A 22,946-nucleotide genomic window follows, 5' to 3' on the forward strand; every position below is an offset into this window, starting at 1 on the left:
TCTTATATGTTTGTATCTTAATTTCTTTTAATGGTGGTTCTTTAAAGGGAACCAGAGAGGATGAGAGATACATACCTGGGGCTTCTTCCAGCCCCATAAGCCTGAACCGCTCCCACGCCGCCGTCCTCCACTGCCTGGATCCGCCGCCACCGGGTCCCGTCATTGCCGCGAGTCGGCCAGTCGGCCGGCGGACGCGGCCAATTCTCCGCATCACAGGGTGCTCTCCCCATACAGATACGCATGTGGCTGCCTACTGCGCAGCCACATGCGTACATGTATGGAGGGAGCCCCTGTGATGCGGACAATTGGCCGCGTCCGCCGGAAGTGACGTGCCCGGTACCAGCGGATCCAGGAAGCTGAGGACGGCGGTGTGGGAGCGATTCAGGCTTATGGGGCTGGAAGAAGCCCCAGGTATGTATAAAATCCTTTACTTTTTTCACCCCCCATTCCTCTCTGGTTCCCTTTAATGCAGCATCTCTTTGAGCAAGCTTCAGAGACTCAAAGCAACTTAGAGATTAGCAGCAACTGCAATCTGCATGACAAGATTCTTCAAGCAAGATGGCAAAAACACATACAGAAGGCCTTAAGCTATGTCTCTGTGTGCAGTGGTTTAAGATGTGGTACCCAAAAAGAACCCCAAATACCGTATTTTTCGGACTATAACATGCTCCTGACCATAAGACTCACCTAGGTTTAGAGGACAAAAACCAGGGGAAAAATATATATACTAAACCTGGTGCATCCATGGTGAAGGGGCATCTTGTGGATTACAGCCCCTTTGCACCTCATGCCTCCATGTACCTCTTGTGTCTCCTTGTGTCCTCCTCTGCCCCCCTTGTGTCCTTTCTGTCCTCCTCAATGCCCCTTTGTGTCCCCCTTGTGTCCTCCTCTATGCCACTTTGTGTGGTTCGTATTGGCAGGTGTTCACAAATCAGGAACTCCCTGTATTTGGCCTATAAGATGCAGTGACTTTTTTACCCACTTTTGGAGGACAAAAAGTGAATCTTATAGTCCAAAAAATACAGTACTTCTATCAGTATTTAAAAGAAATAATATATTACAAACATTGCTAATTGCTATATTACAACCATTGTTTATTGACACCTATGATTAATGGATCTGCTAGAAGACCCCAGTATTCATTACCTGGTGTTGAAGTGCTTATCCGATTGCACCATTACTGAGGCAACTTAATAGCACCATAAACCTATGCACCTCATTATTGAGCACCCCACCAACTGGGAGTGTCAGAAGAGATCCTTACTCACAATTAGTGGGCATGGTGTTTTGTGGAGACGGTGGTGGATCATTTGTAGAGAAACATCATGCCATGCTTATAGGATATATTGGATACCGCCATAGCCTTCAGTGCAAACATAAAAGTATTGTTTCTGGAGAAGCGAAAGTGTGACTTACCCAAAACAGAGGCGCAGGTGATCCAGGAATGTTTTGTGGTATCTATCTACTTTTTCATTTTCTAAGCGGAAATCATTTTCTGAGTATATAGCTCTGGACACCACATACTGGTTCCCCACTGGCTCCATCATTGTTCCAAATGTTCGGCTTCGTGATCTTTAACACGTTGCAAATTATTATCACCAAGTAAATGTCCTGCATGAAAATGTGTTATACACTAGTGATAAATGCGTGTGCATGATATTATTATATGATAAACCTATGTTAAAAGAGATAATTAAGTTCAGTATTAAACTTTATATTCAGAACAAGAGAAAAAAGAAGCAATAATATAAAGATGAATCTACTTAGTAAAGTTTGGTAACCTGACAACAAATGATAAGATTCTTGGGCTAATCTCCTCCACCTGAAACATATCTTGCAATCTGATTAATAATTACAATGCTGTCAATCAGAACACAAGGTTTTGGGATATAACTTTGAAAAGATGAGTAGAATGTTAAATAGTCTGACTCACACATTTGGTTGTGATGCCACAGATGATCTTTTTCACAAATACACGCTGGGTAAAAATACGTACCTGTATAGGCCCAATGAGAGCTTTAGATTTTGTTTATTCTCTAATGCAATATTAAGCTTTAACTGTTTTCTGAACATAGCTTACTTAGTCATTTCTGGTACGAAACACTAATGTCATCAACCAATGTGACGGGAATCAGCATATTTCTTCAAGAGAGGCTATGATGAAATAAGGACACCTACAGACATGAGCAACTAAAATATGGTCCAGTGTTAGTCATAAAGCAGATATGCCAACATCTAATCAACAAACGTTGATTTGGGTAGGACCTTTAAAGCAAACTTGAAGTGGAAATACTCTTCTGAAATAATGAATTGTATGTGTAGTACAGCTAATAAACAGAACATTAGTAGCAAAGAAAAAAAATCTTATGTTGTTTTCCAGTACAGGAAGAGTTAAAAAAAACTTCAGTTGTTATCTGTGCAAAAGAGCTTCCCTTAGTTCTTTGACCCAGTGGGTCGAATACAGTCTTGTTTTCTGAAGCACTTAAAGAGACTCCGTAACAAAAATTGCATCCTGTTTTTTATCATCCTACAAGTTCCAAAAGCTATTCTAATGTGTTCTGGCTTACTGCAGCACGTTCTACTATCACCATCTCTGTAATAAATCAACTTATCTCTCTCTTGTCAGACTTGTCAGCCTGTGTCTGGAAGGCTGCCAAGTTCTTCAGTGTTGTGGTTCTGTGATGCATCTCCCCCCTCCAGGCCCCTCTCTGCACACTGCCTGTGTATTATTAAGTTTAGGACAGCTTCTCTCTTCTCTCTTATCTTTTACAAGCTGGATAAATCCTCCTCTGAGCTGGCTGGGCTTTCACATACTGAGGAATTACATACAGGCAGAGCTGTCTGCACTCTGCAGGAAGAAAAAGCCTGACACTTCAGTGGATGATAGCTGCAGAGGGAAAGAAACACACAAATGATCTCTTGAGATTCAAAAGGAAGGCTGTATACAGCCTGCTTGTGTATGAATGTATTTTCTATGTGTGGACATACTGTACATCAACCTACTTCCTGTTTTGGTGGCCATTTTGTTTGTTTATAAACAAACTTTTTAAAACTGTTTTTAACCACTTTTAATGCGGCGAGGAGCGGCGAAATTGTGACAGAGGGTAATAGGAGATGTCCCCTAACGCACTGGTATGTTTACTTTTGTGCGATTTTAACAATACAGATTCTCTTTAAGGTACACACACACGGCAGATTTTTCCAAACGACTGGTCGTTGGGACGTCAAATCGGACGTGTGTACAAATGGTCGTTCAGCTGATAAGACTGGATTTGACTGATCCGCCAAGTGGATCCGTCAAAACCAGTCTTATCAGCTGAACAACCGTTTGTACACACGCCCGATTTGACATCCAAACGACCGGTCATTCAATCCAACGTGTGTATGCACCGTAACACAGCCAAGAAACAGCAAGAGACAGCTTTAGAAAAGGGGGGGGGAGGGGAAATCACTAGTGTGCTGTGTTGTGCGGCCCTGCAGCTTGGCCTTAAAGCTGCAGTGGCCCTTTTAGTAAAAAAATAGCCTGGTCTTTAGGGGGGTTTAGCACTGTGGATTAGCCACAGCATGATGATATTTTTTGGAAAAAAATCTCTGCATTACAATATATGGAGATCCTAAAAAACATCTTTACGTTTTAACTTGGATTCCCTTTCCAGGGAATACAGAGAGGGTTAAGCCTTGATATTTATGCATGAACAGAGTTCCTGCAGTCTATTCACAGCTACTTATAAAAACGAATTAGATAATTGTATGTGGCTAAGCAAACACTGAACACAGAGAAGTGAATTTCTTTAGCAGCTATATGTAGAAGAAAAACTTTTCACTGTGTGCTGTGGGTCCGCTTTAATAAACACATTGGGCCTGATTCACAAAGCGGTGCTAACTCTTAGCATGGCCGTTTTCGCGTGAATTTTCGCATTGCGTGCAATCACGAATTTTCACGCGGAGCGATAACGTTTTTGCGCACAAACGCAAATTTTTGCGCGAAAACAATATCGATTTCGCACGGAAATTCGCGTTTGCTCGTGAAAACGTTATCGTTTTGCGCGAAAATTCGCGATCGCGCGCGATGCGAACATTCGCGCGAAAACAGCCGTGCTAAGAGTTAGCACCGCTTTGTGAATCAAGCCCATTGTTTAGTACCTTATCTATTTATCTATCTTTCTTACATGATATGTAGCTAATAGTGTATTAATTACTGATCTGGTTTTCCTTTCGTAGGCTACGTTCACACTGAGGACTGCATAGGAAAATATAATCGCATTACTAACAAGATGCAATTGTATTGTAATGATGCGTTCACCTTGTTACAGTGTGATGCGTTGGTATCCTTCAGAATAAGGCGTGGCATGCTGTGTGGTATCGGACATTGTATGTGTTTACAATTACAGTAAAGCATACAGTGAAGCATACTTTTCATTGAGTGTGTGCTTTACTATATGTGTCGCAACCTGTAGATAATGCACAATTGGACTTTTCCCATCTGTTGCGTTACAATTCGGTTGTTAGGGCCTGTACACACAGCTGTGCTTTTAAAATCGCATGCGTTTTTTAATCGCAAAGTCTTTTGAAAAATAATGAAAATCGCGAAGACCTGTACACACTTATGCAATGCGATTTTTCTATTTTCATAAAGGCTTTGCGATTTCAAAATCGCATGCAATTTTAAAAGCGCAGCAGTATGTACAGGCCCTTACAGTTCACGCAAGGCAATGCCGAAGTGTGAATCTGGCCTTAGAGACAGAATTTTTTAAAGTCGATTGGACATGGAGACCATGTAGGGAAAAGATACCTGCCATTAAAGACAGGATCACAGTACAGTAAAATAATGCAGTATATATGCAAATTGTATTCTGATTTCAAAGTTACTCTAAGGGCCTGAGTACACTAACGTGCTTCTATCCACTTTTCAGAACTATGTCAATGTTACAGATTGAAAAAAAGGGGACAGAAGCTTGTCAGTGTGCTCAGGCCCTAAGCATTTTTTAGTTTGATTCATGCTTTGCATTTTTTATGATTGTGTTAATAATTATAAACATTTTTTATATTCAGAGCTGCCGGTCAAGCAATTCAAAAGGCCAGTTTGATTCCTAAGTACAGCTTAAGAAACAGTAAGGGCCTGTTTCCATTAGAAGCGGTGTGATGCAGCTACATAACCGCATCACACCGCAGGTGTCTTGATCCCAATGCACAGCAATGTGCATTGTGTGCAGAGCGATACGAGAATCTGCAGCATGCTGCAGATTCTCGCACAGCCGCATCCACCCGCCGTCCCCTCCATACACTTCCGCATCTCCAGATGTAGAGGCGCGCGGCCAGCAGCAGAAGTGATGCAATGTGGCTAGGTAGCCACACTCGCATCACTCCGCAAATGGAAAAGGGCCCTAAAGGAGTCTTAGGAAAAAACCTATACAAATAGAATTTTTTAGAGTTCTACCTTTAACCACTTAAGGACCGGCTGCGTTTGTTATGATCTGTGCTGCGTGGGCTCTTCAGCCCCCAGCGCAGATCAGGTGGCAGGCAGAGCGATCAGACTTCCCTCCTTTTTTTCCCACTAGGGGGATGTCCTGTTGGGGGGGTCTGATCGCCGCCGGCTTGCTGTGCCTAGCGGAGGTGCGCCTCAAAGCCCCCCTCTGCAGCGCTATTCTCTGCTCCCTCTCCTTCCCTCCCTCCCCTTCACGGCTCGCAGGCTAAATGTAAACACCCGGGGATGTAATCCCCAGTGTTTACATAAGGATACATAAAGGAGATCGGCGATCTCCGGCCTCTGATTGACTGGGAATCGCCGTCATCTGATAGGCTGAAGCCTATCTGAGGCGGTACAGGACGGATCGCCCCCCGCCGGGGGGGCTGGACGTTAAGTGGTTAAATAAAAAATAAAAATAAAGAGAAGAAAAAATTATTTTGGATAATAGGATAGTTATTCTCATAATTCTCATAATCTAGTATTGCTTTGTTTAAAAGCCAAATATTAAGGACCATTAATTCTTAAGCTAACATGCTGGGTGATGTTTACAGTGATCAATAATGTACATTAAAGAAACGTAAGAAAAAGAAAAGCAGGAAAAGAATCGTAGAAGGAAAATGCTAGATATGATCAGTAGCATTGTACAACAATTGTGACTGAATCAAAACTCACAGATATGTGCCTTCACAAACATGCACACACTTTATATAAAATCAAAACACTGGTGATATTTAGGTTGCAGTGTGTTAAAAAAATTCAGCATACTACAACAGTCATTTGAAAGTCTGCTCTAATAAATTGGAAAGAAAAACTCCTCTGTAAAATCATGCTTTGTTTTTATCAGTTTCTGTCAAATGAATTTTTCATTTTAACATTGCTCTGTACATGTAATTTTGATAAATATCTGTTCATTGATTTAAAGCGACTTAATATTAAAATAGACCGTGCTTTTGGAGTCTTCAAAGTATTTGATTATGGTTCAAAACGATACGATAATTATACTTATTTGGAATATGCAAATAAACGCTTTAGAATCAAGAATTATGAGTCTTCTTCTATAACTGTAAACAGAATGTTTTCATATACTGTCCATGTTTTCCTTACCCATGTATTGGATGATCTGGTGAAGCTGGATTGCGGCCACCAGTGCCCTGTTGTGTCACACTTCCTTAAGTGTGAACAGTCAAATGAAGTCTTTGGCATTTATTCTCTGATGATGCATCAGTATAAGGCCTTATCATCTCTATGTAATAATTAACATAGATTAGCGTTTACAAGATACTTCAGATCTTGCATGTGACCTTGACCATTGACAATTAAATCAATAGAAGGAGTAGAGATGTCATACAACTTTCGCAAAATGTGGATAGCCAATATGTTCAAACTTTTTCCCTTTTATTATGTATAATATGTGTTTACGTCAATTTTGTTAAAGTGACAAAAGTTAATGAATATTGTTTATGACTGATTGCAACTAAAATATTATTTCTTGCCTTTCATTGCTCAGGGGAACTTCCCCAAGCAATACATGTGTAACAGAAGGAACCATGATTTTCAGACCACACTTTCCCTCTCTGAAAACAAGGCAGGTAATGTGTGTATATTTAGGATGCTAGTAAATAACTCAAAATAATGGATCAACATGCACGTGAGAAGTAAAGTGTGAAAAGGCAGACTACCATAGATAGGCATTGACAGTTATGTGTTTGTGTCTGATCAGTTAGTAATCAAATAAAATAGATGGTAGGGTCAATAGTTCACCATAAATTCTGGGTTGATATACAATCTCTCCAGGTCAGTCCTAGACATGAAAGAAATAAACAAGAGTTCCTATCATAAATATAACACTTGAGGGGTTAGCAAACATCTTGGCAAGAACCATGTTGATTTTATATTGTAATTAATGTATCTTAAAGTGGATCCAAGATGAAAAACTTACTATAACAAGTAACTTGTCTATATATCTTATCCAAAGTTTACACAGCAAATCTAGCTGCAAACAGCTGCAACAGTATATGATTATTTCTTCATGTGATCAAATGAGAGCAGCCATATTCTGCTTGTCATCATTACACAGGCAAGCTGCTCTGCATCTCCACCCCTCGGCCTCTGAAAACTCCAATTTCATCTCCTCTCCTCCTCTCCCCTTGCCTCTGAAATCTCTGGCTGGTGATGCCTCCTCCTCCTCCTTTGGAAAAAAAACTCCCCCCCCAGACTGAGCTCCCATGAGCACTTGCTACATGGGACTCAGAATGCCTAGGTGCTGGAGGAGCTGTAGGCAAGGCTTGTTTAGTTTATAGGGAATTAGGGTATTAGAGCAAAAAAAAAAAAGTATTTGGCTTGAGGAATGCCCTATAAACTAATTGCAAGGGGCAAAATTATGCAATGAGTACAAGTTTATCTTGGATTCACTTTTATGACACTTATTTATATTTGCCCAAAAAATCGATGTACCTCCATCTAAAACTCAAATGTACTGTATATAAGCTGCATGTTCTAACATTTTTTCAGTCTATCGCTTGTTTCCACTTGTGCAAATTTGCAGTGTTTCCCCACATGTAAATTCAGACGAGGAAATGCAGCCTATTGAAATCATGACATGCTGAATTTAAATGCATCTGTGCACAGCTATAGGGATTTGGTTGCTTTTCCCATCACAGCTGTGCCAGCATCATGCACAGTAGAAATGAGCCCTACAGGAATAGAGTCTCAAGAAGGCTTATTGGCCGAAAGTTTTCTCTTTTTTTTAAGTTAGCCAATAAATGGTATCCTGATTCAAAACTTCCTGATGTTATTTTGAGTGTCTATGTTTTGGAGAAGGCCCAATGAAGAAAACGTTATATCAATTATATCTGTTACTAGTTGAAGAACAAGGTCAGTCAACCCCCCATTTTGATAAATGGGAAAGGATGCTGCAGAAATCTTTCTCTCCCAGCCAGAGAAGGAACATCTGTATCTATGCCCACAAATCTTCCAAATCCTCTAGGATACAAGAAATAAATTACAAAATTCTGACGCACTGGTATTACACTCCCTTTAGACTACATAACATGTTTCCAAATGTGGACGACAAATGCTGGAGATGCAAGGCCACAACTGGAACTCTGCTGCACATTCTCTGGGATTTCCCTCTCCTCAATGATTTCTGGGCTACAATAGAGAGACTCCTTAAACACGTCACGAATAGGGACACCCCATTTGTACCAGAGTTTTATCTACTACACCATAATGAGTGGTCAATGAAAGCCTACAAACGACCAATAGTAAGACATATATTAAATGCTGCCAAATGTCTCCTGGTGAAAAAATGGAAAGTGGCCACGACACCTTCATCCTTAGATATAGTGACGGAACTAGATTATATACGCGGAATGGAGAATCTGGCACACACTGCACTGAATAGAGAGAAAAAATTCTGCAAAACCTGGTCGTTCTGGGATGCATTCTGGGAGTCTGAAGATTTTATTAATGTACTTGAAGGTATATAAATAAATTGATTCACCCTATTGTGTGTCTGCAAAAATGTAAGTAGGAAATATAGGTTTTCATGCCAATGCATCAGGAGGCGTGAAAGTGTTTAGTAATAACAATTCAGAAGTTAAGCATTGTTGGCATGTTCATATACATTACCAATGCCGTAAGCCCTTTGTATGCAGAATGGAAGTCTACAATGTTATATTTCCAGATGAATCAGGTTGTTATGTCTAATGGAACTCTGTGCTGATTATACGGCTGTAATGTTATACCCTGCTCAGCTTGATTATATTCTATGTATTTGGCATGAAAATACTAAATAAAAGAATATAAAAAAAAAAAAAAAAACTTCCTGATGTTATTAACATCATTAAAGCGCTGGGTCAATGTCCCAATTTTAAAGCAGTTGATCATTTATTTGCATTGATTAATGCAGTGAATTCTGCATATGGAGCTACATGTTACCGTTGTATGAAACCAGAACAATTTATAATGTATACTAAATTGCTCCATGTCAACTCCTATTTCAGAATTGTTTGGGTATGGTATGTATTGTGACAGACTGAAGCAAAGCATGATCCCTTCCTTTACAAAATTGGGCTGCAGGGCAGTATTTCAACATGATAATGACTTCAAACAAACCCCCAAGATGACCACTGCCTTGCTAAAGAATATAAGGACTGCCCATGTCTCCAGAGTTAAACTATATTGACGGAAGGTGGAGGAGCATAAGGTCTCTAACATCCACCAGTTGTGTCATGCAGGAGTTGAAGAGTGTTCCAGTGGCAACCTGTGAAGCTCTAGTAAACTCAATGGTAGAGCCGGGACAGGGTCCTCCAGCACCCAAGGCTGAGACACCAAAGTGCGCCCCTCCATCCCTCCCACCCTAGCCATCACTACTAACTGCTATTAGACTAAGAGGTGCACCTCTCCCCAACACCTTCATCTCTAGTTATCTGGCTTGCAGCCACTGCCATGTATGGCCTTTTCTTATTTCTCTCTGCTTCAAACACAATAGGGGAATGATAGGTGAGTGAGTTGTTCTACACTAGACCCTGAAGCTGGAGCCTCTCTCGCCTCTGCCTCAGCCCAGCCCTGCTCCATGCCCAAGAGAGTTAAGCTGGCCATACACTGGCCCGATTTGCGGCCGTTTCGACAGCAGATTCGATCACTGGGATCGAATCTGCTGCCAATCGTTCACGCTAAATGCACCCGCCGATCCGATTTCCTCCCGAAATCGGATCGGCCCGTCGATCGCGCCGTGCGGAAAAATACCGTCGATCGCCCGCGGGTAGGGAGCGCGTCGCTAGCGGCGGCCGATCCGATCAGGTATACATTACCTGACGCTGGCTCCCGGGCATCTTCTCCGCGCTGCACCGCTCTGTTCCTGCTTCCATCCCAGCGTACATTAACTTCCTGAGTCACTGCAGTGACCAGGAAGTTCAGATAGAGGGCGCTCTATTTGAACCTCCTGATCATGGAGTGACACAGTGTACGCTGGGATGCGGTGCGGGGTGCAGCGCGGAGAAGAGGACCCGGAGCCAGCTTTCGGTAATGTCTATGGGGGGAGGGGCAGGCGGCAGGAGCAGCTCAACAGATTGTGATCGGTTTCAGGCTGAAACCGATTCACAATCTGTTTGCAGTAAAGGCAGCCATACGATCCCTCTCTGATCAGATTCGATCAGATAGGGATCTGTCAGCTGGTCGATCTAATGGCAAATCGACCAGTGTATGGCTACCTTTAAGGCAGTGCCAAAAAATAATGGTTGGCACAAACAAATTTTGATACTGTGGGTGTAATTTTGACATTCTTCACTTAGATTGTACTTGCTTATGTTGCCAGAGGCTTAGACATTAATGTCTGTGTGTTGAGTTATTTTGATGGGACAGCAAATTTACACTGCTATACAAGCTGTACACTGACTACATTGCATCAAAGTTTCATATCTTCAATGTTGTCCCATGAAAAGATATAAAGAAATATTTACAAAAATGTGAGAGGTGTCACGGATGATCCGTGAGGAGATGCAATTGATTTAAGAAGAAACGCAATCAATCGATTTTTTGATAATTTCCAATTTCGATTGCAGGTCTAGGAACTGTACAGAGCCAAAGCTGGAGCCTGTCTAACCCAGCAGATAACAGAGTTCTATTCATGGGATTACAACTGTGGTCCTAGAGGCCAATATTTGTATATAATTAGTTAGAACAAAGGATTTTCCATGTGCTTGGAGATTCCACAAAGGACATATTTCTTCTGAACTTTAAAGGACTACTTTAGGGGGGTAGGGAGAAAATGAGTTGAACTTACCTGGTCCCCCACAGACGTCCTGTGCCTGTGAAGCCAGTCACCGATGCTTCAGTCCCCGCCTACGGTTCACTTCCAGAATTTCTGACTTTAATGTCGGAAAACCACTGCGCCTGCACGACCGTGTCCTCGCTCCCGCTGACGTCACAAGGAGCGTACTGCACAGGTGCAGACCATACTGGGCCTGCGCAGTACACTCCCGGAGACGTCAGCGGGAGCGAGGACATGGACGCACAGGCTCAGTGGTTTTCCGACTTTAAAGTCGGAAATTCTGGAAGTGAACCGTAGGCGGGCACCGGAGCATTGGTGAGTGGCTGCGCGAGCACTGGACTAATGGGGAACCATTAGAATCCCCAGGGAAGTTCAACTCTTTTTCCCCCCTACCCTCCTACAGTAGTCCTTTAGGTATCCATTTTCATTTGTTTTTAACCTTTTTTTTGTTATTTTACGCTGGGCTACCCTTCTCTATAATTGTTACTTTTAATAATATTCTATATATATTAATTATTTATGTTGCATTTATAATAAAAGGACTTTTAAGTTATTTTGTCTCGGCGGCAATCCTGCCTTCAGCTAGGCAGAAAGAATCCTAGCCTTTCTGGCTACCCTGAAGTACTGTAATGTATTGATAGCTAGAGTAGTGTGTTCTAACCCTTTTCTTATTCGCAGATTTAAAATAGTTAGAGCAGTTTTCCCTTTTCCGGAACTTTACTTACACAATATTCTATAATATTGTGTAAGTAAAGTGTTTCTGTAGCTCGCAAGCTCCCTTCTAGCCTGTCCGCGGCCTAATTCCAGTGGTTTCAGCTCATCGATTGCATCGATGAGGTTGGATGGTCTGTGTGCTGAAATGGATTGGAAGGCTTTAAACGAGCCGGCCACTAGGAGGCGGGTGACAAGAAGTGTACTCACTTTTGCGAGATTCTGTATCACCCGACCCATCCCACCTCCCTCTGCTAGTTAGATATACAATCCAATGTTTGTGGCCAGCACATGGTTATTTGTCTCTGATAAGGCGATTATGTTTCCATAAAACCTGTGTCAGACATTGTCAAGAGAAGTACTATTTGCTCTTAATTTTTATAATAATAAATTGTGACCCTATTTCACAGTGCTGTGTGTATCAAATTGACAAAGAGGTTTAAAGATAACACTACACATTTGGTGGGACCTGACCGCTTCATCAAGTTTACCTTACAGTGTATTATGCAGCTGCAGGCAAGGACTGAGAGCACATATGGTATCCCATAGGCACTCCCAGACGCTGCATGCAGCTACATAAGACACTGTACTGTAGACCTGAGGAACTAGGCAGGTCCCACAAAACGCATTGTCTTCTCTTGTGTCCAATGTTATTTATATTTTCTAACCTCCCAACTGAGGTAATATTGTTTCCTTACCCAAGCTGACCTATTGCATACTACACTGGGGCCCCTCCTCCCATTGTGTGTATCTGCAAATACGTGTTTTTTAGTGCATACATGACTTGAATGTCAGATTAGCAGTGTAACTGCAGTTTTGATTTTAACCACTTCAGCCCTCAGTCGTTGTCACTTTATGCATCCGAGCAATGTTCACCTCCCATTCATTAGCCTATAACTGTATCACTACTTATCACAATGAACTGATGTATATCTTGTTTTTTCCACCACCAATTAGGCTTTCTTTGGGTGGTACATTTTGCTAAGAGCTACCTTACTGTAAATGCATTTTAGCAGTAAGAAGAGGAAAAAAAAACGGAAAAAAATCATTATTTCTCAGTTTTCGGCCTTCATAGTTATAAAATAATACATGCCTCCATAACTAAAACCCACGTATTGTATTTGCCCATTTGTCCCGGTTATTACACCGTTTAAATTATGTCCCTATCACAATGTATGGCGACAATATTTTATTTGGAAACAAAAGTGCATTTTTTCCGTTTTGCATCCATCACTATTTACAAGCTTATAATTAAAAAAAATAGAAATATTTCATCTTTACATAGATATTTAAAAAGTTTAGACCCTTAGGTAAATATTTATGTGTTTTTTTTTTATTGTAATGTTTTTTTTTTATTTATTTATTATTAAAGAGAATCTGTACTTTAATATTCTTACACTAAAAAGCATACCAGTCTATTCCTTATTTTCTCCTGTGCCCCTCTGTGCTGTTTCTGCCACTCTCTGCTGCAATCCTGGCTTGTAATGAACAGTTTTAGGCAGTGTTTACAAATAAACTAACCAGCTTGTAATAGGCTCACATAAGCGTGTGTGAGTCATACAAAGTGTGCAGGGGGCCTGCAGAGGGTGTGCATCGCTTCTATCCAATCACAAGCAGCCTTGCACATTCCACACATTCAAGCCTTAGCCCGACAGACACGACAGAGGAAAGGAGATAAGATTTATTACAGAGACAGTGCAATTAGGAAAGGCTGCAGTAAGCCAGAGCACATTAGAACAGGCATAGGAACTTATAGGATAGAAGAACTAAGGCTGAAAAATTTGTTACAGAGTCTCTTTAAACATTTTATTTGGGTATTTTTGTGAGGGTGGGAAGTAAATAGTATTTTTTTTAATGTAAATATATGTTATTTTTTTTATGTAGATGTAGTTTTGTTTCCATGATGTCACTCCAAGCGTAACATGTACGCTTAGAGGGTCGTAGGGGGACGTAGGAGGCAGAAAAAGCAAGGCTTCCGAGAGAAGCTGTCGCTTTTTCTGTGGGGGAGAGGAATCAGTGATCGGGCACCATGGCCTGATTCATTGATTCCTGGGCTAACGATCCGCGGCCGGGAGCGCGTGTGCACACGTGCGATCGCCCGCGGGAGCGCGCAGGAGCGCACATGGCCTCCTGGACATAGCTCTACGTCCAGGAGGACAAAGTGGTTAAGCAATCTCTGTGTTACCCAGTGTTTGTAAAAACACATAACAATATAGTAATATTTTCAGATTTAGGATACAATACCATTCTCACTAAGAGCATTTAGAAAACTGGTTTAACCTCCTTGCCGGTTTTCCCGACCTGAGCTCGGGGTAGAAAAAATAAGCTGTTAGCGGTGATCCCGAGCTCAGGTCGGGGTAGGCATTGCAGAGCTTTACCTGTAGTTTTGGAGTCCCGCGCGCGATCTCGCTGCGCAGCGGGACTCCAGCCTCTCTCCCCGGCAGTGTGGGGTCTTTCCCTGGCCGCCGGGATCCCCCATGTCCCCGCTATTCTTCCGGGGACCCGGCAGCCAGTTGGAGCAGCGCAGCCGTGGTGGCAGCAGCAGAGCGGTGGTGGCAGCGTGACGTCATCGGGGGCGGGGCTAATATTGAAAACGAACTTCTCTATATTAGAGAAATATAGAGAAGTTCGTTTATATGTATATTAGCGCCATCTTGTGGGCAAAGAGAAAACTGCAGCACAGGAGCCCAGGAAGGTACTTTTTTTTTTTTTTTTTGCTGCAGATCTCCCTGCCAGAATGATTTTTTTCAGGTTTTAGGGTCTGAAAGAGTGGAAAAAAATTGCACCGCTTTTAGACCCTAAAATCTGGAAAGAATCAGACCGCCAAGGAGGTTAATAATTTTTATGATTCATTATTATAGGTAAAAATAAGTTCACATTTTATCTACAGGGAAAGAGAAAATAAAATGAACAAAACCTGCACACTATAAAGTAAAATAAAAAGGATCAGTTGGTACTTGGGTGTTGGTAGCCATTAGTCCCAACACAGTTCAGAAATCCAGGTTAATAGGTGTTTATGTTCCACTGTGTAGTGTGGATATTTTGGGTCTATAAAGTGACTCTCTATGAGTAACCCATAACATCAAGCTGACATATAGAGAGCGTGAGGTTGAAACCATGTATGCCCCTTTGTATGACCAGGTCCTTAGCCATATCCAGTACATGACGCAGCCTGGCAGTCGAGGTCATACACTCATCCATAGGATTCTGCTGCATGAGTGAATAGCTGGAAAATCAGGCCATGCTGGAGTGTGTGTAAGAGTAGCACGGACCATTTCTTATGGTGCCCAAACAGTACACGGTACTATAAAAGCGTTCGATTTTCCCCTTTATTTGACCAAAATGATCGAATCAAATGAAAGTCAAAAATAATCTTTTTTTACGATCAAGGAAAACAAAACGATTATTCGGATTTTTTCACTAAAAATCCGATCGGATATGTTGGAATAATCTTTATATCCGAATTAATGGAATAATCGAACGAAATAATCTGATCGAGAAAAAAAAAAGAAAATATTGTACCATGTATGGGCACCCTAAGTCTAACTGAAAATACTGTAATTGTTGGTGTTGGTTTAAGACCTTTTCTGCTTAACTTAAGGATAGCTAGTTTTACTGCTTGCAGCATATGTTTCTTTCCTGTAGTAAATCATGCCTTGTCTATCCACTCATACTTATTCAGGCTTTTACTGTTTCTGCAATAAGATATGCTTTTTATTAAACTGGAAATTAATTTTAAGCCCTTTTTTTCCATCATTTTTTTGTGATCACATCAATGGTTTACTTATTTTTTCAGATTAGTTTATTGTCTTTTTTGCAATAGCTGGGCACAGATATCTTTATTATGCTTTTGGCCATCAAACTTGCAGAACTTAAAAGTGCTTCTACAGTGGCAATCAAATAATAAAAGATTTTGCCAGAATTATTTTATTATTAAAGATATGGGATATTTTCTCCTTTCTGTGCAACGCAGGAAGATGTTAGGATGCAAGTAGACAACAGTCTTACCAAATTTTTATTTATAGAAGGGTAAACTGAGTGAACTGAGTGTAGCAAGATTGTACAAAAAATATTGTATCATTGATTGATTCACACCTTTAGAGGTCATTTGCAGCCAACTGGTGAACAGTGGCCACAGGACTCTGCTGGAAATTAAGGAATGGTTTGCTATATCAAGGATTGTTTCCAGTGCTACTGCTACCGGTAAGGCACTGCTGCACTTTTCAGTGCTTTTCAGTTGTGTGATGTGATCTGTTTTATGTTTAGCTATGGTTTTGTTTGCTTAGCCTGATTTCTCCTACTATTTGTTCATCACCACTTATCAACTTGCATTTATTTATCTTAGGAGTAGTCTCACTACCATTTTTAACAAATCAGATTCTCTTTAAATGAATTAATATTGTTTGCATTGCTTCCCTTAAGCGTGTCACACAGGAGATTTTTTTACCCTGCATCTTTTCCACAGCCTTTGCTCTGTCTTCTTCTGCTCAAAATACATACACTTCTCCTCCCCAACTGTCAGCAATACTTTTGAAATTGCTCCTTCTCTTTTACCATCTTGCCTTCTCCCAGATCAGGGACAAGGTTCTCCTGCACCCAAAGCTGAGACACCAAAGTGTGCCCCTCCATCCCTCCCACCCCAGCTGTCACACTGATTTCTATTAGACAAAGAGGTGCCCCAGGGCCCTCAACACCTTAATCTCTAGTTATTTGGTTTGCAGTCACTGACATGTATCGCCTTTTCCTATTTCTCTCTGCTTCAAACACAATAGATGAATGAAAGCTGAGTGAGTTGTGCGCCCCCTCCTACACTGCGCCCTGATACTGGAGCCTCTCTCACCTCTGCCTCGGCCTGGCCCTGATCCCTGCCATTGATTATTCTTATTTCTCAGCTCTACAAATGCATGGAAGATATTGAAAAACAAAAGAACAGAGGAACAAAGTAACAAGTATACAGATCTAAATGGCATAAGAAGAAAGAAGAATAGAGAAAAAGATGAAGTCAGAAGACAGAAGCATACAGAAGTAGAAAGAATATACAGATGTGTAGAAAAACGTATACAAAAGAGGAAAAACAATATAGATGAAAATAGAAGAATGCAGACTTTACTTTAACATCTGGAGGTCCACTTATTATTAAAGGGGAACTGAAGTAAGAGGTATACGGAGGCTGCCATATTTATCTCCTTTTAATCAATACCAGTTGCCTGGCAGCCCTGCTGGTCTATTTCTCTGCAGTAGTATCTGAATAACACCAGAAACAAGCATGCAGCTAGTCTTGTCAGATCTGACTTTAAAGTCAGAAACACCTGATCTGCTGCATGCTTGTTCAGGGGCTATGGCTAATAGTTTTAGAGGCAGAGGATCATCAGGGCTGCCAGGCAACTGGTACTGCTTAAAAGGAAATAAACATTGTAGCCTCCATATACCTCTCTCTTCAGTTATCCTTTAAAGGAATTCCACTGTAAGACTCCCATGGATCATACTCCCACAGATACACCTGCCTCTCTGAGCACAATATGGGTATCAGACCCTTAACCAAATAATTGGACAAGGGTGTTCTACAAAGAAGATGAGGCTTTGATGCAACCTATTTAGAATACCCCTAATGGTATAGACATGTAGGGTGGACCCCCACATCAGTGGGCTCTAAATTCCCTGGAGTATACCGGTCTGCATGGGGACAAAGTGTTAAAGGAGCACTTTTTAAAATGTATAAAAAAAAAAAATATATACAAAAGTTTTTTTGGTTCCACTTTTGAAACACTGGGTCCGATCCAATTCTATTTTTCTCCTAAGTTTTCTCCTAGGTCATATTTCCACATCTTATCAATAAAATGTCTTTTAAGCCACCAGCAGCAAAGAAATATTCAGGATAATTTTGACAGTACATTGTTACCTATATTTTGGTACTGTTTTTAATTGCAGAGTACTGAAAAGTTACCTTAAACAGAAAATGAATAATTATCTCCTAGGACAAAACTTAGGTGAAAAAGTAAATTGAAATTGGGCTCACCTGTGCATAGTCATGGGGATTTTCATGCACAGCATTGGCCAAAGTGACATCACCGGTCACTGCACCGTCTGCTGCACATAAACTTGGAACTGCCCCCATTGAGACTGTTATATGGCTAAACATTTGTAAGGTAATATGCATGCATGTACCCCATCCACTTTCGTGGAACCATGTGCAGCTGAAGTAGGAGCTGAAAATAGCTGAAAGAGAGTGATAGCTTCCACTTCTGTCCATCTATTGCTGCTTGCCTGTTGTTTAAATGAGCCAATTCCCCCATGAAAGCTGAAGAAAACTTAACTGTGTCAATGAGATTAGTAAGGAAAAAGTCAAGAAAACCATTGAACCTACTGCAGTCTCCAGCAGCCCTACAATTATATTGGACCAGTTTAGTCTGTTTTTCTGATCATCTATTTCCCTTTTCATGGACTCAAAATGCTTCTTAATAGATTGAATCTTGTTAGGAATGGGTTTGTAGTGTAATGATGAAAGTGGCCAAAATGTTTTCAAACAAATCATTTGTGACAACAGTCTTCTCACATCTAGAAGATCTTATAATCATAAGATACTGAATTTAATCATAAACGTTTTGAAAGTGTTGGATTAGTGGAGGGCTAATCTTAACAGTGAAGTGAAGGGATATTGAATTAGTGCACCTTTTGCATCATTTTCTAGTGGTCAGCACAAACTTTTACCAAACATTATCCCCACGTACTTAAACCTTCCAAATTACTTGTTCTTAAGGGCAGTAGGATGCAGCACATGGCAGAATCAGATAGTGTTGAATTGCAGGCTAAGCAGTTCACTCCATTGGTTGACTGGACCAACTAACCAGACTTCCTCTTTAACATACAGGCATTTTGCCAGTAAAATATATAATCTACAGGGCTTTTATACCATCAAAACAGAAACATTGGGAATTTAATAATAAATAAGGTTTGTAACATGTTTTCGTTTAATAAAACAAAGTGCCATAAGCATAACTTACCAAGGCCATAATGCTAGGTGGTTGCTAGAGCCACAGGTTCAAATCCTAGCCAGGACACTGTCTGCATTAAGTTTATATGGCCCTTTTTATAAACCTGTATATAAAAAAAAACTAACAGTTTACATTTTTTTTACACAAACATAAAAAATGTCAGATGTTTTTTCTAAGCATACATTGAGGCACATCACTAGGACCAATTTTTCACAAGAAAAGCTTCACCACTGTAGGTGAAGAACATCATATAAGTCCACAGAGCATTCAACTGCTAGCTAATACAAACTTCTCCAACTCAAGTGTCAAGCCACAGCTATTATGTTCAAAGAGGATATTTACCTGTTCTCTTATTGGTCAAACAGAATAATGTTTTTTCCAAAACCTTTTGACCAAATTCATCTGATTGTGGGCCAGCAGCTTACATAGACACACTTCTGTGCTATGGTATTCTTCATCACATAAAAATGTTGGCCTTTTATAAGCCAGTTGAAGTGTCTTATTTTCAACTGTTGAAGCTATATAGGATGAGATGTAGGTCTTCTATGGATGCTTTATAAATAGGTCTCTAATGCTCTCTCCATGTTTGTGTGGATTTCCTGCAGGGGATGCAGATTTCTACCACAATCTAAAAGTATACTGCTAGATTTTTTGATGTCCCTTAAATGCTGACCCTAGGGTGCAGCAAGATTAATGGATTGTAAGTTCTTTTAAGGGACAGCTTGTCATATGAATTGGTTGTTCTTTTTATTTGACCTCTATAATGGTAAAATAAATATAAGTGTAGTAGTAATACGAAGTATAACTCCTTAAATAATATACAATAGAAATAAGTAAGTAAGCTGGGATTTTATTATAAAATATGTTTTGCCATTTTTGAATCTTTGTAAAGTAATATAACGCCGCTTTATAAGCCATTCATTTTGTAATAAAATACTATATCTCCTGTTATGCTCAAGAAATCTAGTTGAATTTTCCTTGATTGAAACAGATACACTATGATGTGTATTTATTAGGTCCCCAATAGGCATAATTACTGGTATAAACATTAGATATATACATACTGGAATGCAGCAATGAGAGTATCAGAGTAAGTTTAGAAGTTCAGCTCTTGAAAATGTCACAGTCAGGATAAACAGTTTTTTTTCCATGTCACCTTTAATATGTTTTTAAGTGGTGAAAGCATCATATACAGCATAGAACCCAGTGATGACCTCTGTTTTATCTTACTTACTTAATAATTACGTATTAGATTATCAATTTACTCATAAATTAATGTGAGTCTTTCTACTCTCTAATGTCAGCAATGACATAACAGTGATTTATAAGCTACTAATTAGAAGTTGATGACTAGCTCTGAGTGAGGCTTTGCACATGAGCACTAAAATAAAGGCCCAGCCCCGTGTAAATTCGTCACAAGAATGAAAGCTTTATGCATGCACTTCTTCAAGTCAAAAACTTCCAGAATTGTTAACATGCAGCCAAAATGCATGCTTCATTTTTCACATGAGATAAAGCTCGGACCAAATGAGACCATTAATTTGGGCCTTGGGTCTTATGGAGAGATTAAGCGCTGCCATAGACCACAATGTACATTGAGGCTATGGTATGCCAAGTGCTTAAATTAGGCACCAGAGAGCTTACCAATCAGTGCTGGGTGGCGAACGTATAGCCGAACAGTATTAACCGTATGTATAGCTGAGTAATGGTATCGGCTGCAATAGAGTATTATTGGCTGTGGCACTCAGCTATAAAGGTTAGTTTTAGGCATAGGTAGGGCAAATTGGTTATTATGCATAGGTGAAGGGGAGGTTAGTGTTAGGATTATGTAGGAGTGTTAGTGTGAGGCGTAGGTGGGGGTAGGTTAGTGGTTACTAAGCCAATAGTAAAATGTTGGTAATATTACATTATACACAGATATTCAAACTATCAGTAATAGGTGGTGCCAAAATTAGCAAGCACTATTATTAAATGTATTCCTAAGCTGATTTTAGCTGAGTGTGACTGCATACTAGTGTTGGGCGAACAGTGTTCGCCACTGTTCGGGTTCTGCAGAACATCACCCTGTTCGGGTGATGTTCGAGTTCGGCCGAACACCTGACGGTGCTCGGCCAAACCGTTCGGCCATATGGCCGAACTAAGAGCGCATGGCCGAACGTTCCCCGAACGTTCGGCTAGCGCTGTGATTGGCCGAACGGGTCACGTGGTTCGGACCCGAACGCGCTCTGATTGGCCGAACTGTCACGTGGTTCGGGTAAATAAATACCCGAACCACGTCATATCTCCGCCATTTGTCTGTGGGTTTAGCTTTGGGTAGGCAGGCAGGGTAGTTCGCGCTCCAGCCACGCTAGCCAGGGTCCCCCCCAGTCATTGTGTGTCGCTGCTGGGAATAGTAGTACACCGCTCGCTCAGCATTCTGTTTACTGCCACTCTGTGTACCTCGCTCAGCCACACTATATAGCATTCTGTTTACTGCCACTCTGTGTCTGCTGGGAATAGTAGTACACCGCTTGCACAGCCACACTATATAGCATTCTGTTTACTGCCACTCTGTGTACCTCGCTCAGCCACACTATATAGCATTCTGTTTACTGCCACTCTGTGTCTGCTGGGAATAGTGGTACACCGCTCGCTCAGCCACACTATATAGCATTCTGTTCACTGTTCTGTGTCTGCTTGGAATAGTGGTACACCGCTCGTTCAGCCACACTATATAGCATTCTGTGTACTGTTCTGTGTCTGCTGGGAACAGTAGTACACCGCTCGCTCAGCCACACTATATAGCATTCTGTTCACTGTTCTGTGTCTGCTGGGAATAGTGGTACACCGCTCGCTCAGCCACACTATATAGCATTCTGTTCACTGTTCTGTGTCTGCTGGGAATAGTGGTACACCGCTCGCTCAGCCACACTATATAGCATTCTGTTTACTGTTCTGTGTCTGCTGGGAATAGTGGTACACCGCTCGCTCATCCACACTATATAGCATTCTGTTCACTGTTCTGTGTCTGCTGGGAATAGTGGTACACCGCTCGCTCAGCCACACTATATAGCATTCTGTTCACTGTTCTGTGTCTGCTGGGAATAGTGGTACACCGCTCGCTCAGCCACACTATATAGCATTCTGTTTACTGCCACTCTGTGTACCTCGCTCAGCCACACTATATAGCATTGCGTACTCTGCCAGTCAGTGTGTATATTGCTGGGATCAGTAATACTCCACTCACCGTCAACCACTATATGAGCTCAACATGAGTTCCCCAGAGACCTCCGCTGTGAGCAGCACTCCCAACAACAGCAACAGCCAACGCCCCACGCAAGCTATAACATCCACCCCAGCAGCCAGTGGTCAGCAGCAGCCCTCCCCGGAGGAGAACGTTGTGTCCATCAGTCCGTCGCCAGAGCGATTAATGAGGGCTGCCATTGAGGAGATGATGGGGCCTGATGTGGAGGAGGAGGTCTGGCTCAGGCCAGCATCCCAAGTTAATGTTGAGGACGATGAGGGGTCTGTGTCTGGGGATGTTGGGGTGGCAGAGGTGGTGGGTGGGTCAGACTCAGGAGAAGAGTTGTATGATGAGGATGATGATCGGGACCATCTGTATGTGCCTCAGAGTCCGACCCCGGAAAACATGTTGTATCGTGTGTTTAGGTACTAAAATCTGCGTTCCCTCCCAGTAGTGTTGGGCGAACAGTGTTTGCCACTGTTCGGGTTCTGCAGAACATCACCCTGTTCGGGGTGACTATATAGCAGACTATATAGCATTGTGTTTAATGCCACTCTGTGTACACGGCTCAGCCACACTATATAGCATTGTGTTTACTTCCACTCTGTGTCTGCTGGGAACAGTAGTACACCGCTCACCCGCCACTGTATAGCATTGTGCTCTGTGTCACTGCTGACAATAGTGGTACACCGCTCACCCACCACTGTATAGCATTTCTGTACTGCCACTGTACTGCTGCCAGTCAGCGTGTACTTTAAGGATAAGTGAAATGAGGAAGAA

General features: G+C 41.5%; 1 protein-coding gene across 1 annotated transcript in view; it reads right to left on the minus strand.

Moving 5' to 3' along the window:
• Positions 1 to 1,547, minus strand: part of LOC137561392 (chloride anion exchanger-like) — a 65,348-nt gene extending 63,801 nt beyond the window's left edge. The window contains exon 1 of the mRNA XM_068272686.1: positions 1,417 to 1,547. Coding sequence (XP_068128787.1) covers positions 1,417 to 1,547 — 131 coding nt within the window. The remainder of the gene's footprint in view (positions 1 to 1,416) is intronic.
• Positions 1,548 to 22,946: the final 21,399 nt, after the last annotated feature.

This window comes from Hyperolius riggenbachi, chromosome 3 (assembly GCF_040937935.1).
Source record: "Hyperolius riggenbachi isolate aHypRig1 chromosome 3, aHypRig1.pri, whole genome shotgun sequence".
Lineage (NCBI taxonomy): Eukaryota > Metazoa > Chordata > Amphibia > Anura > Hyperoliidae > Hyperolius > Hyperolius riggenbachi.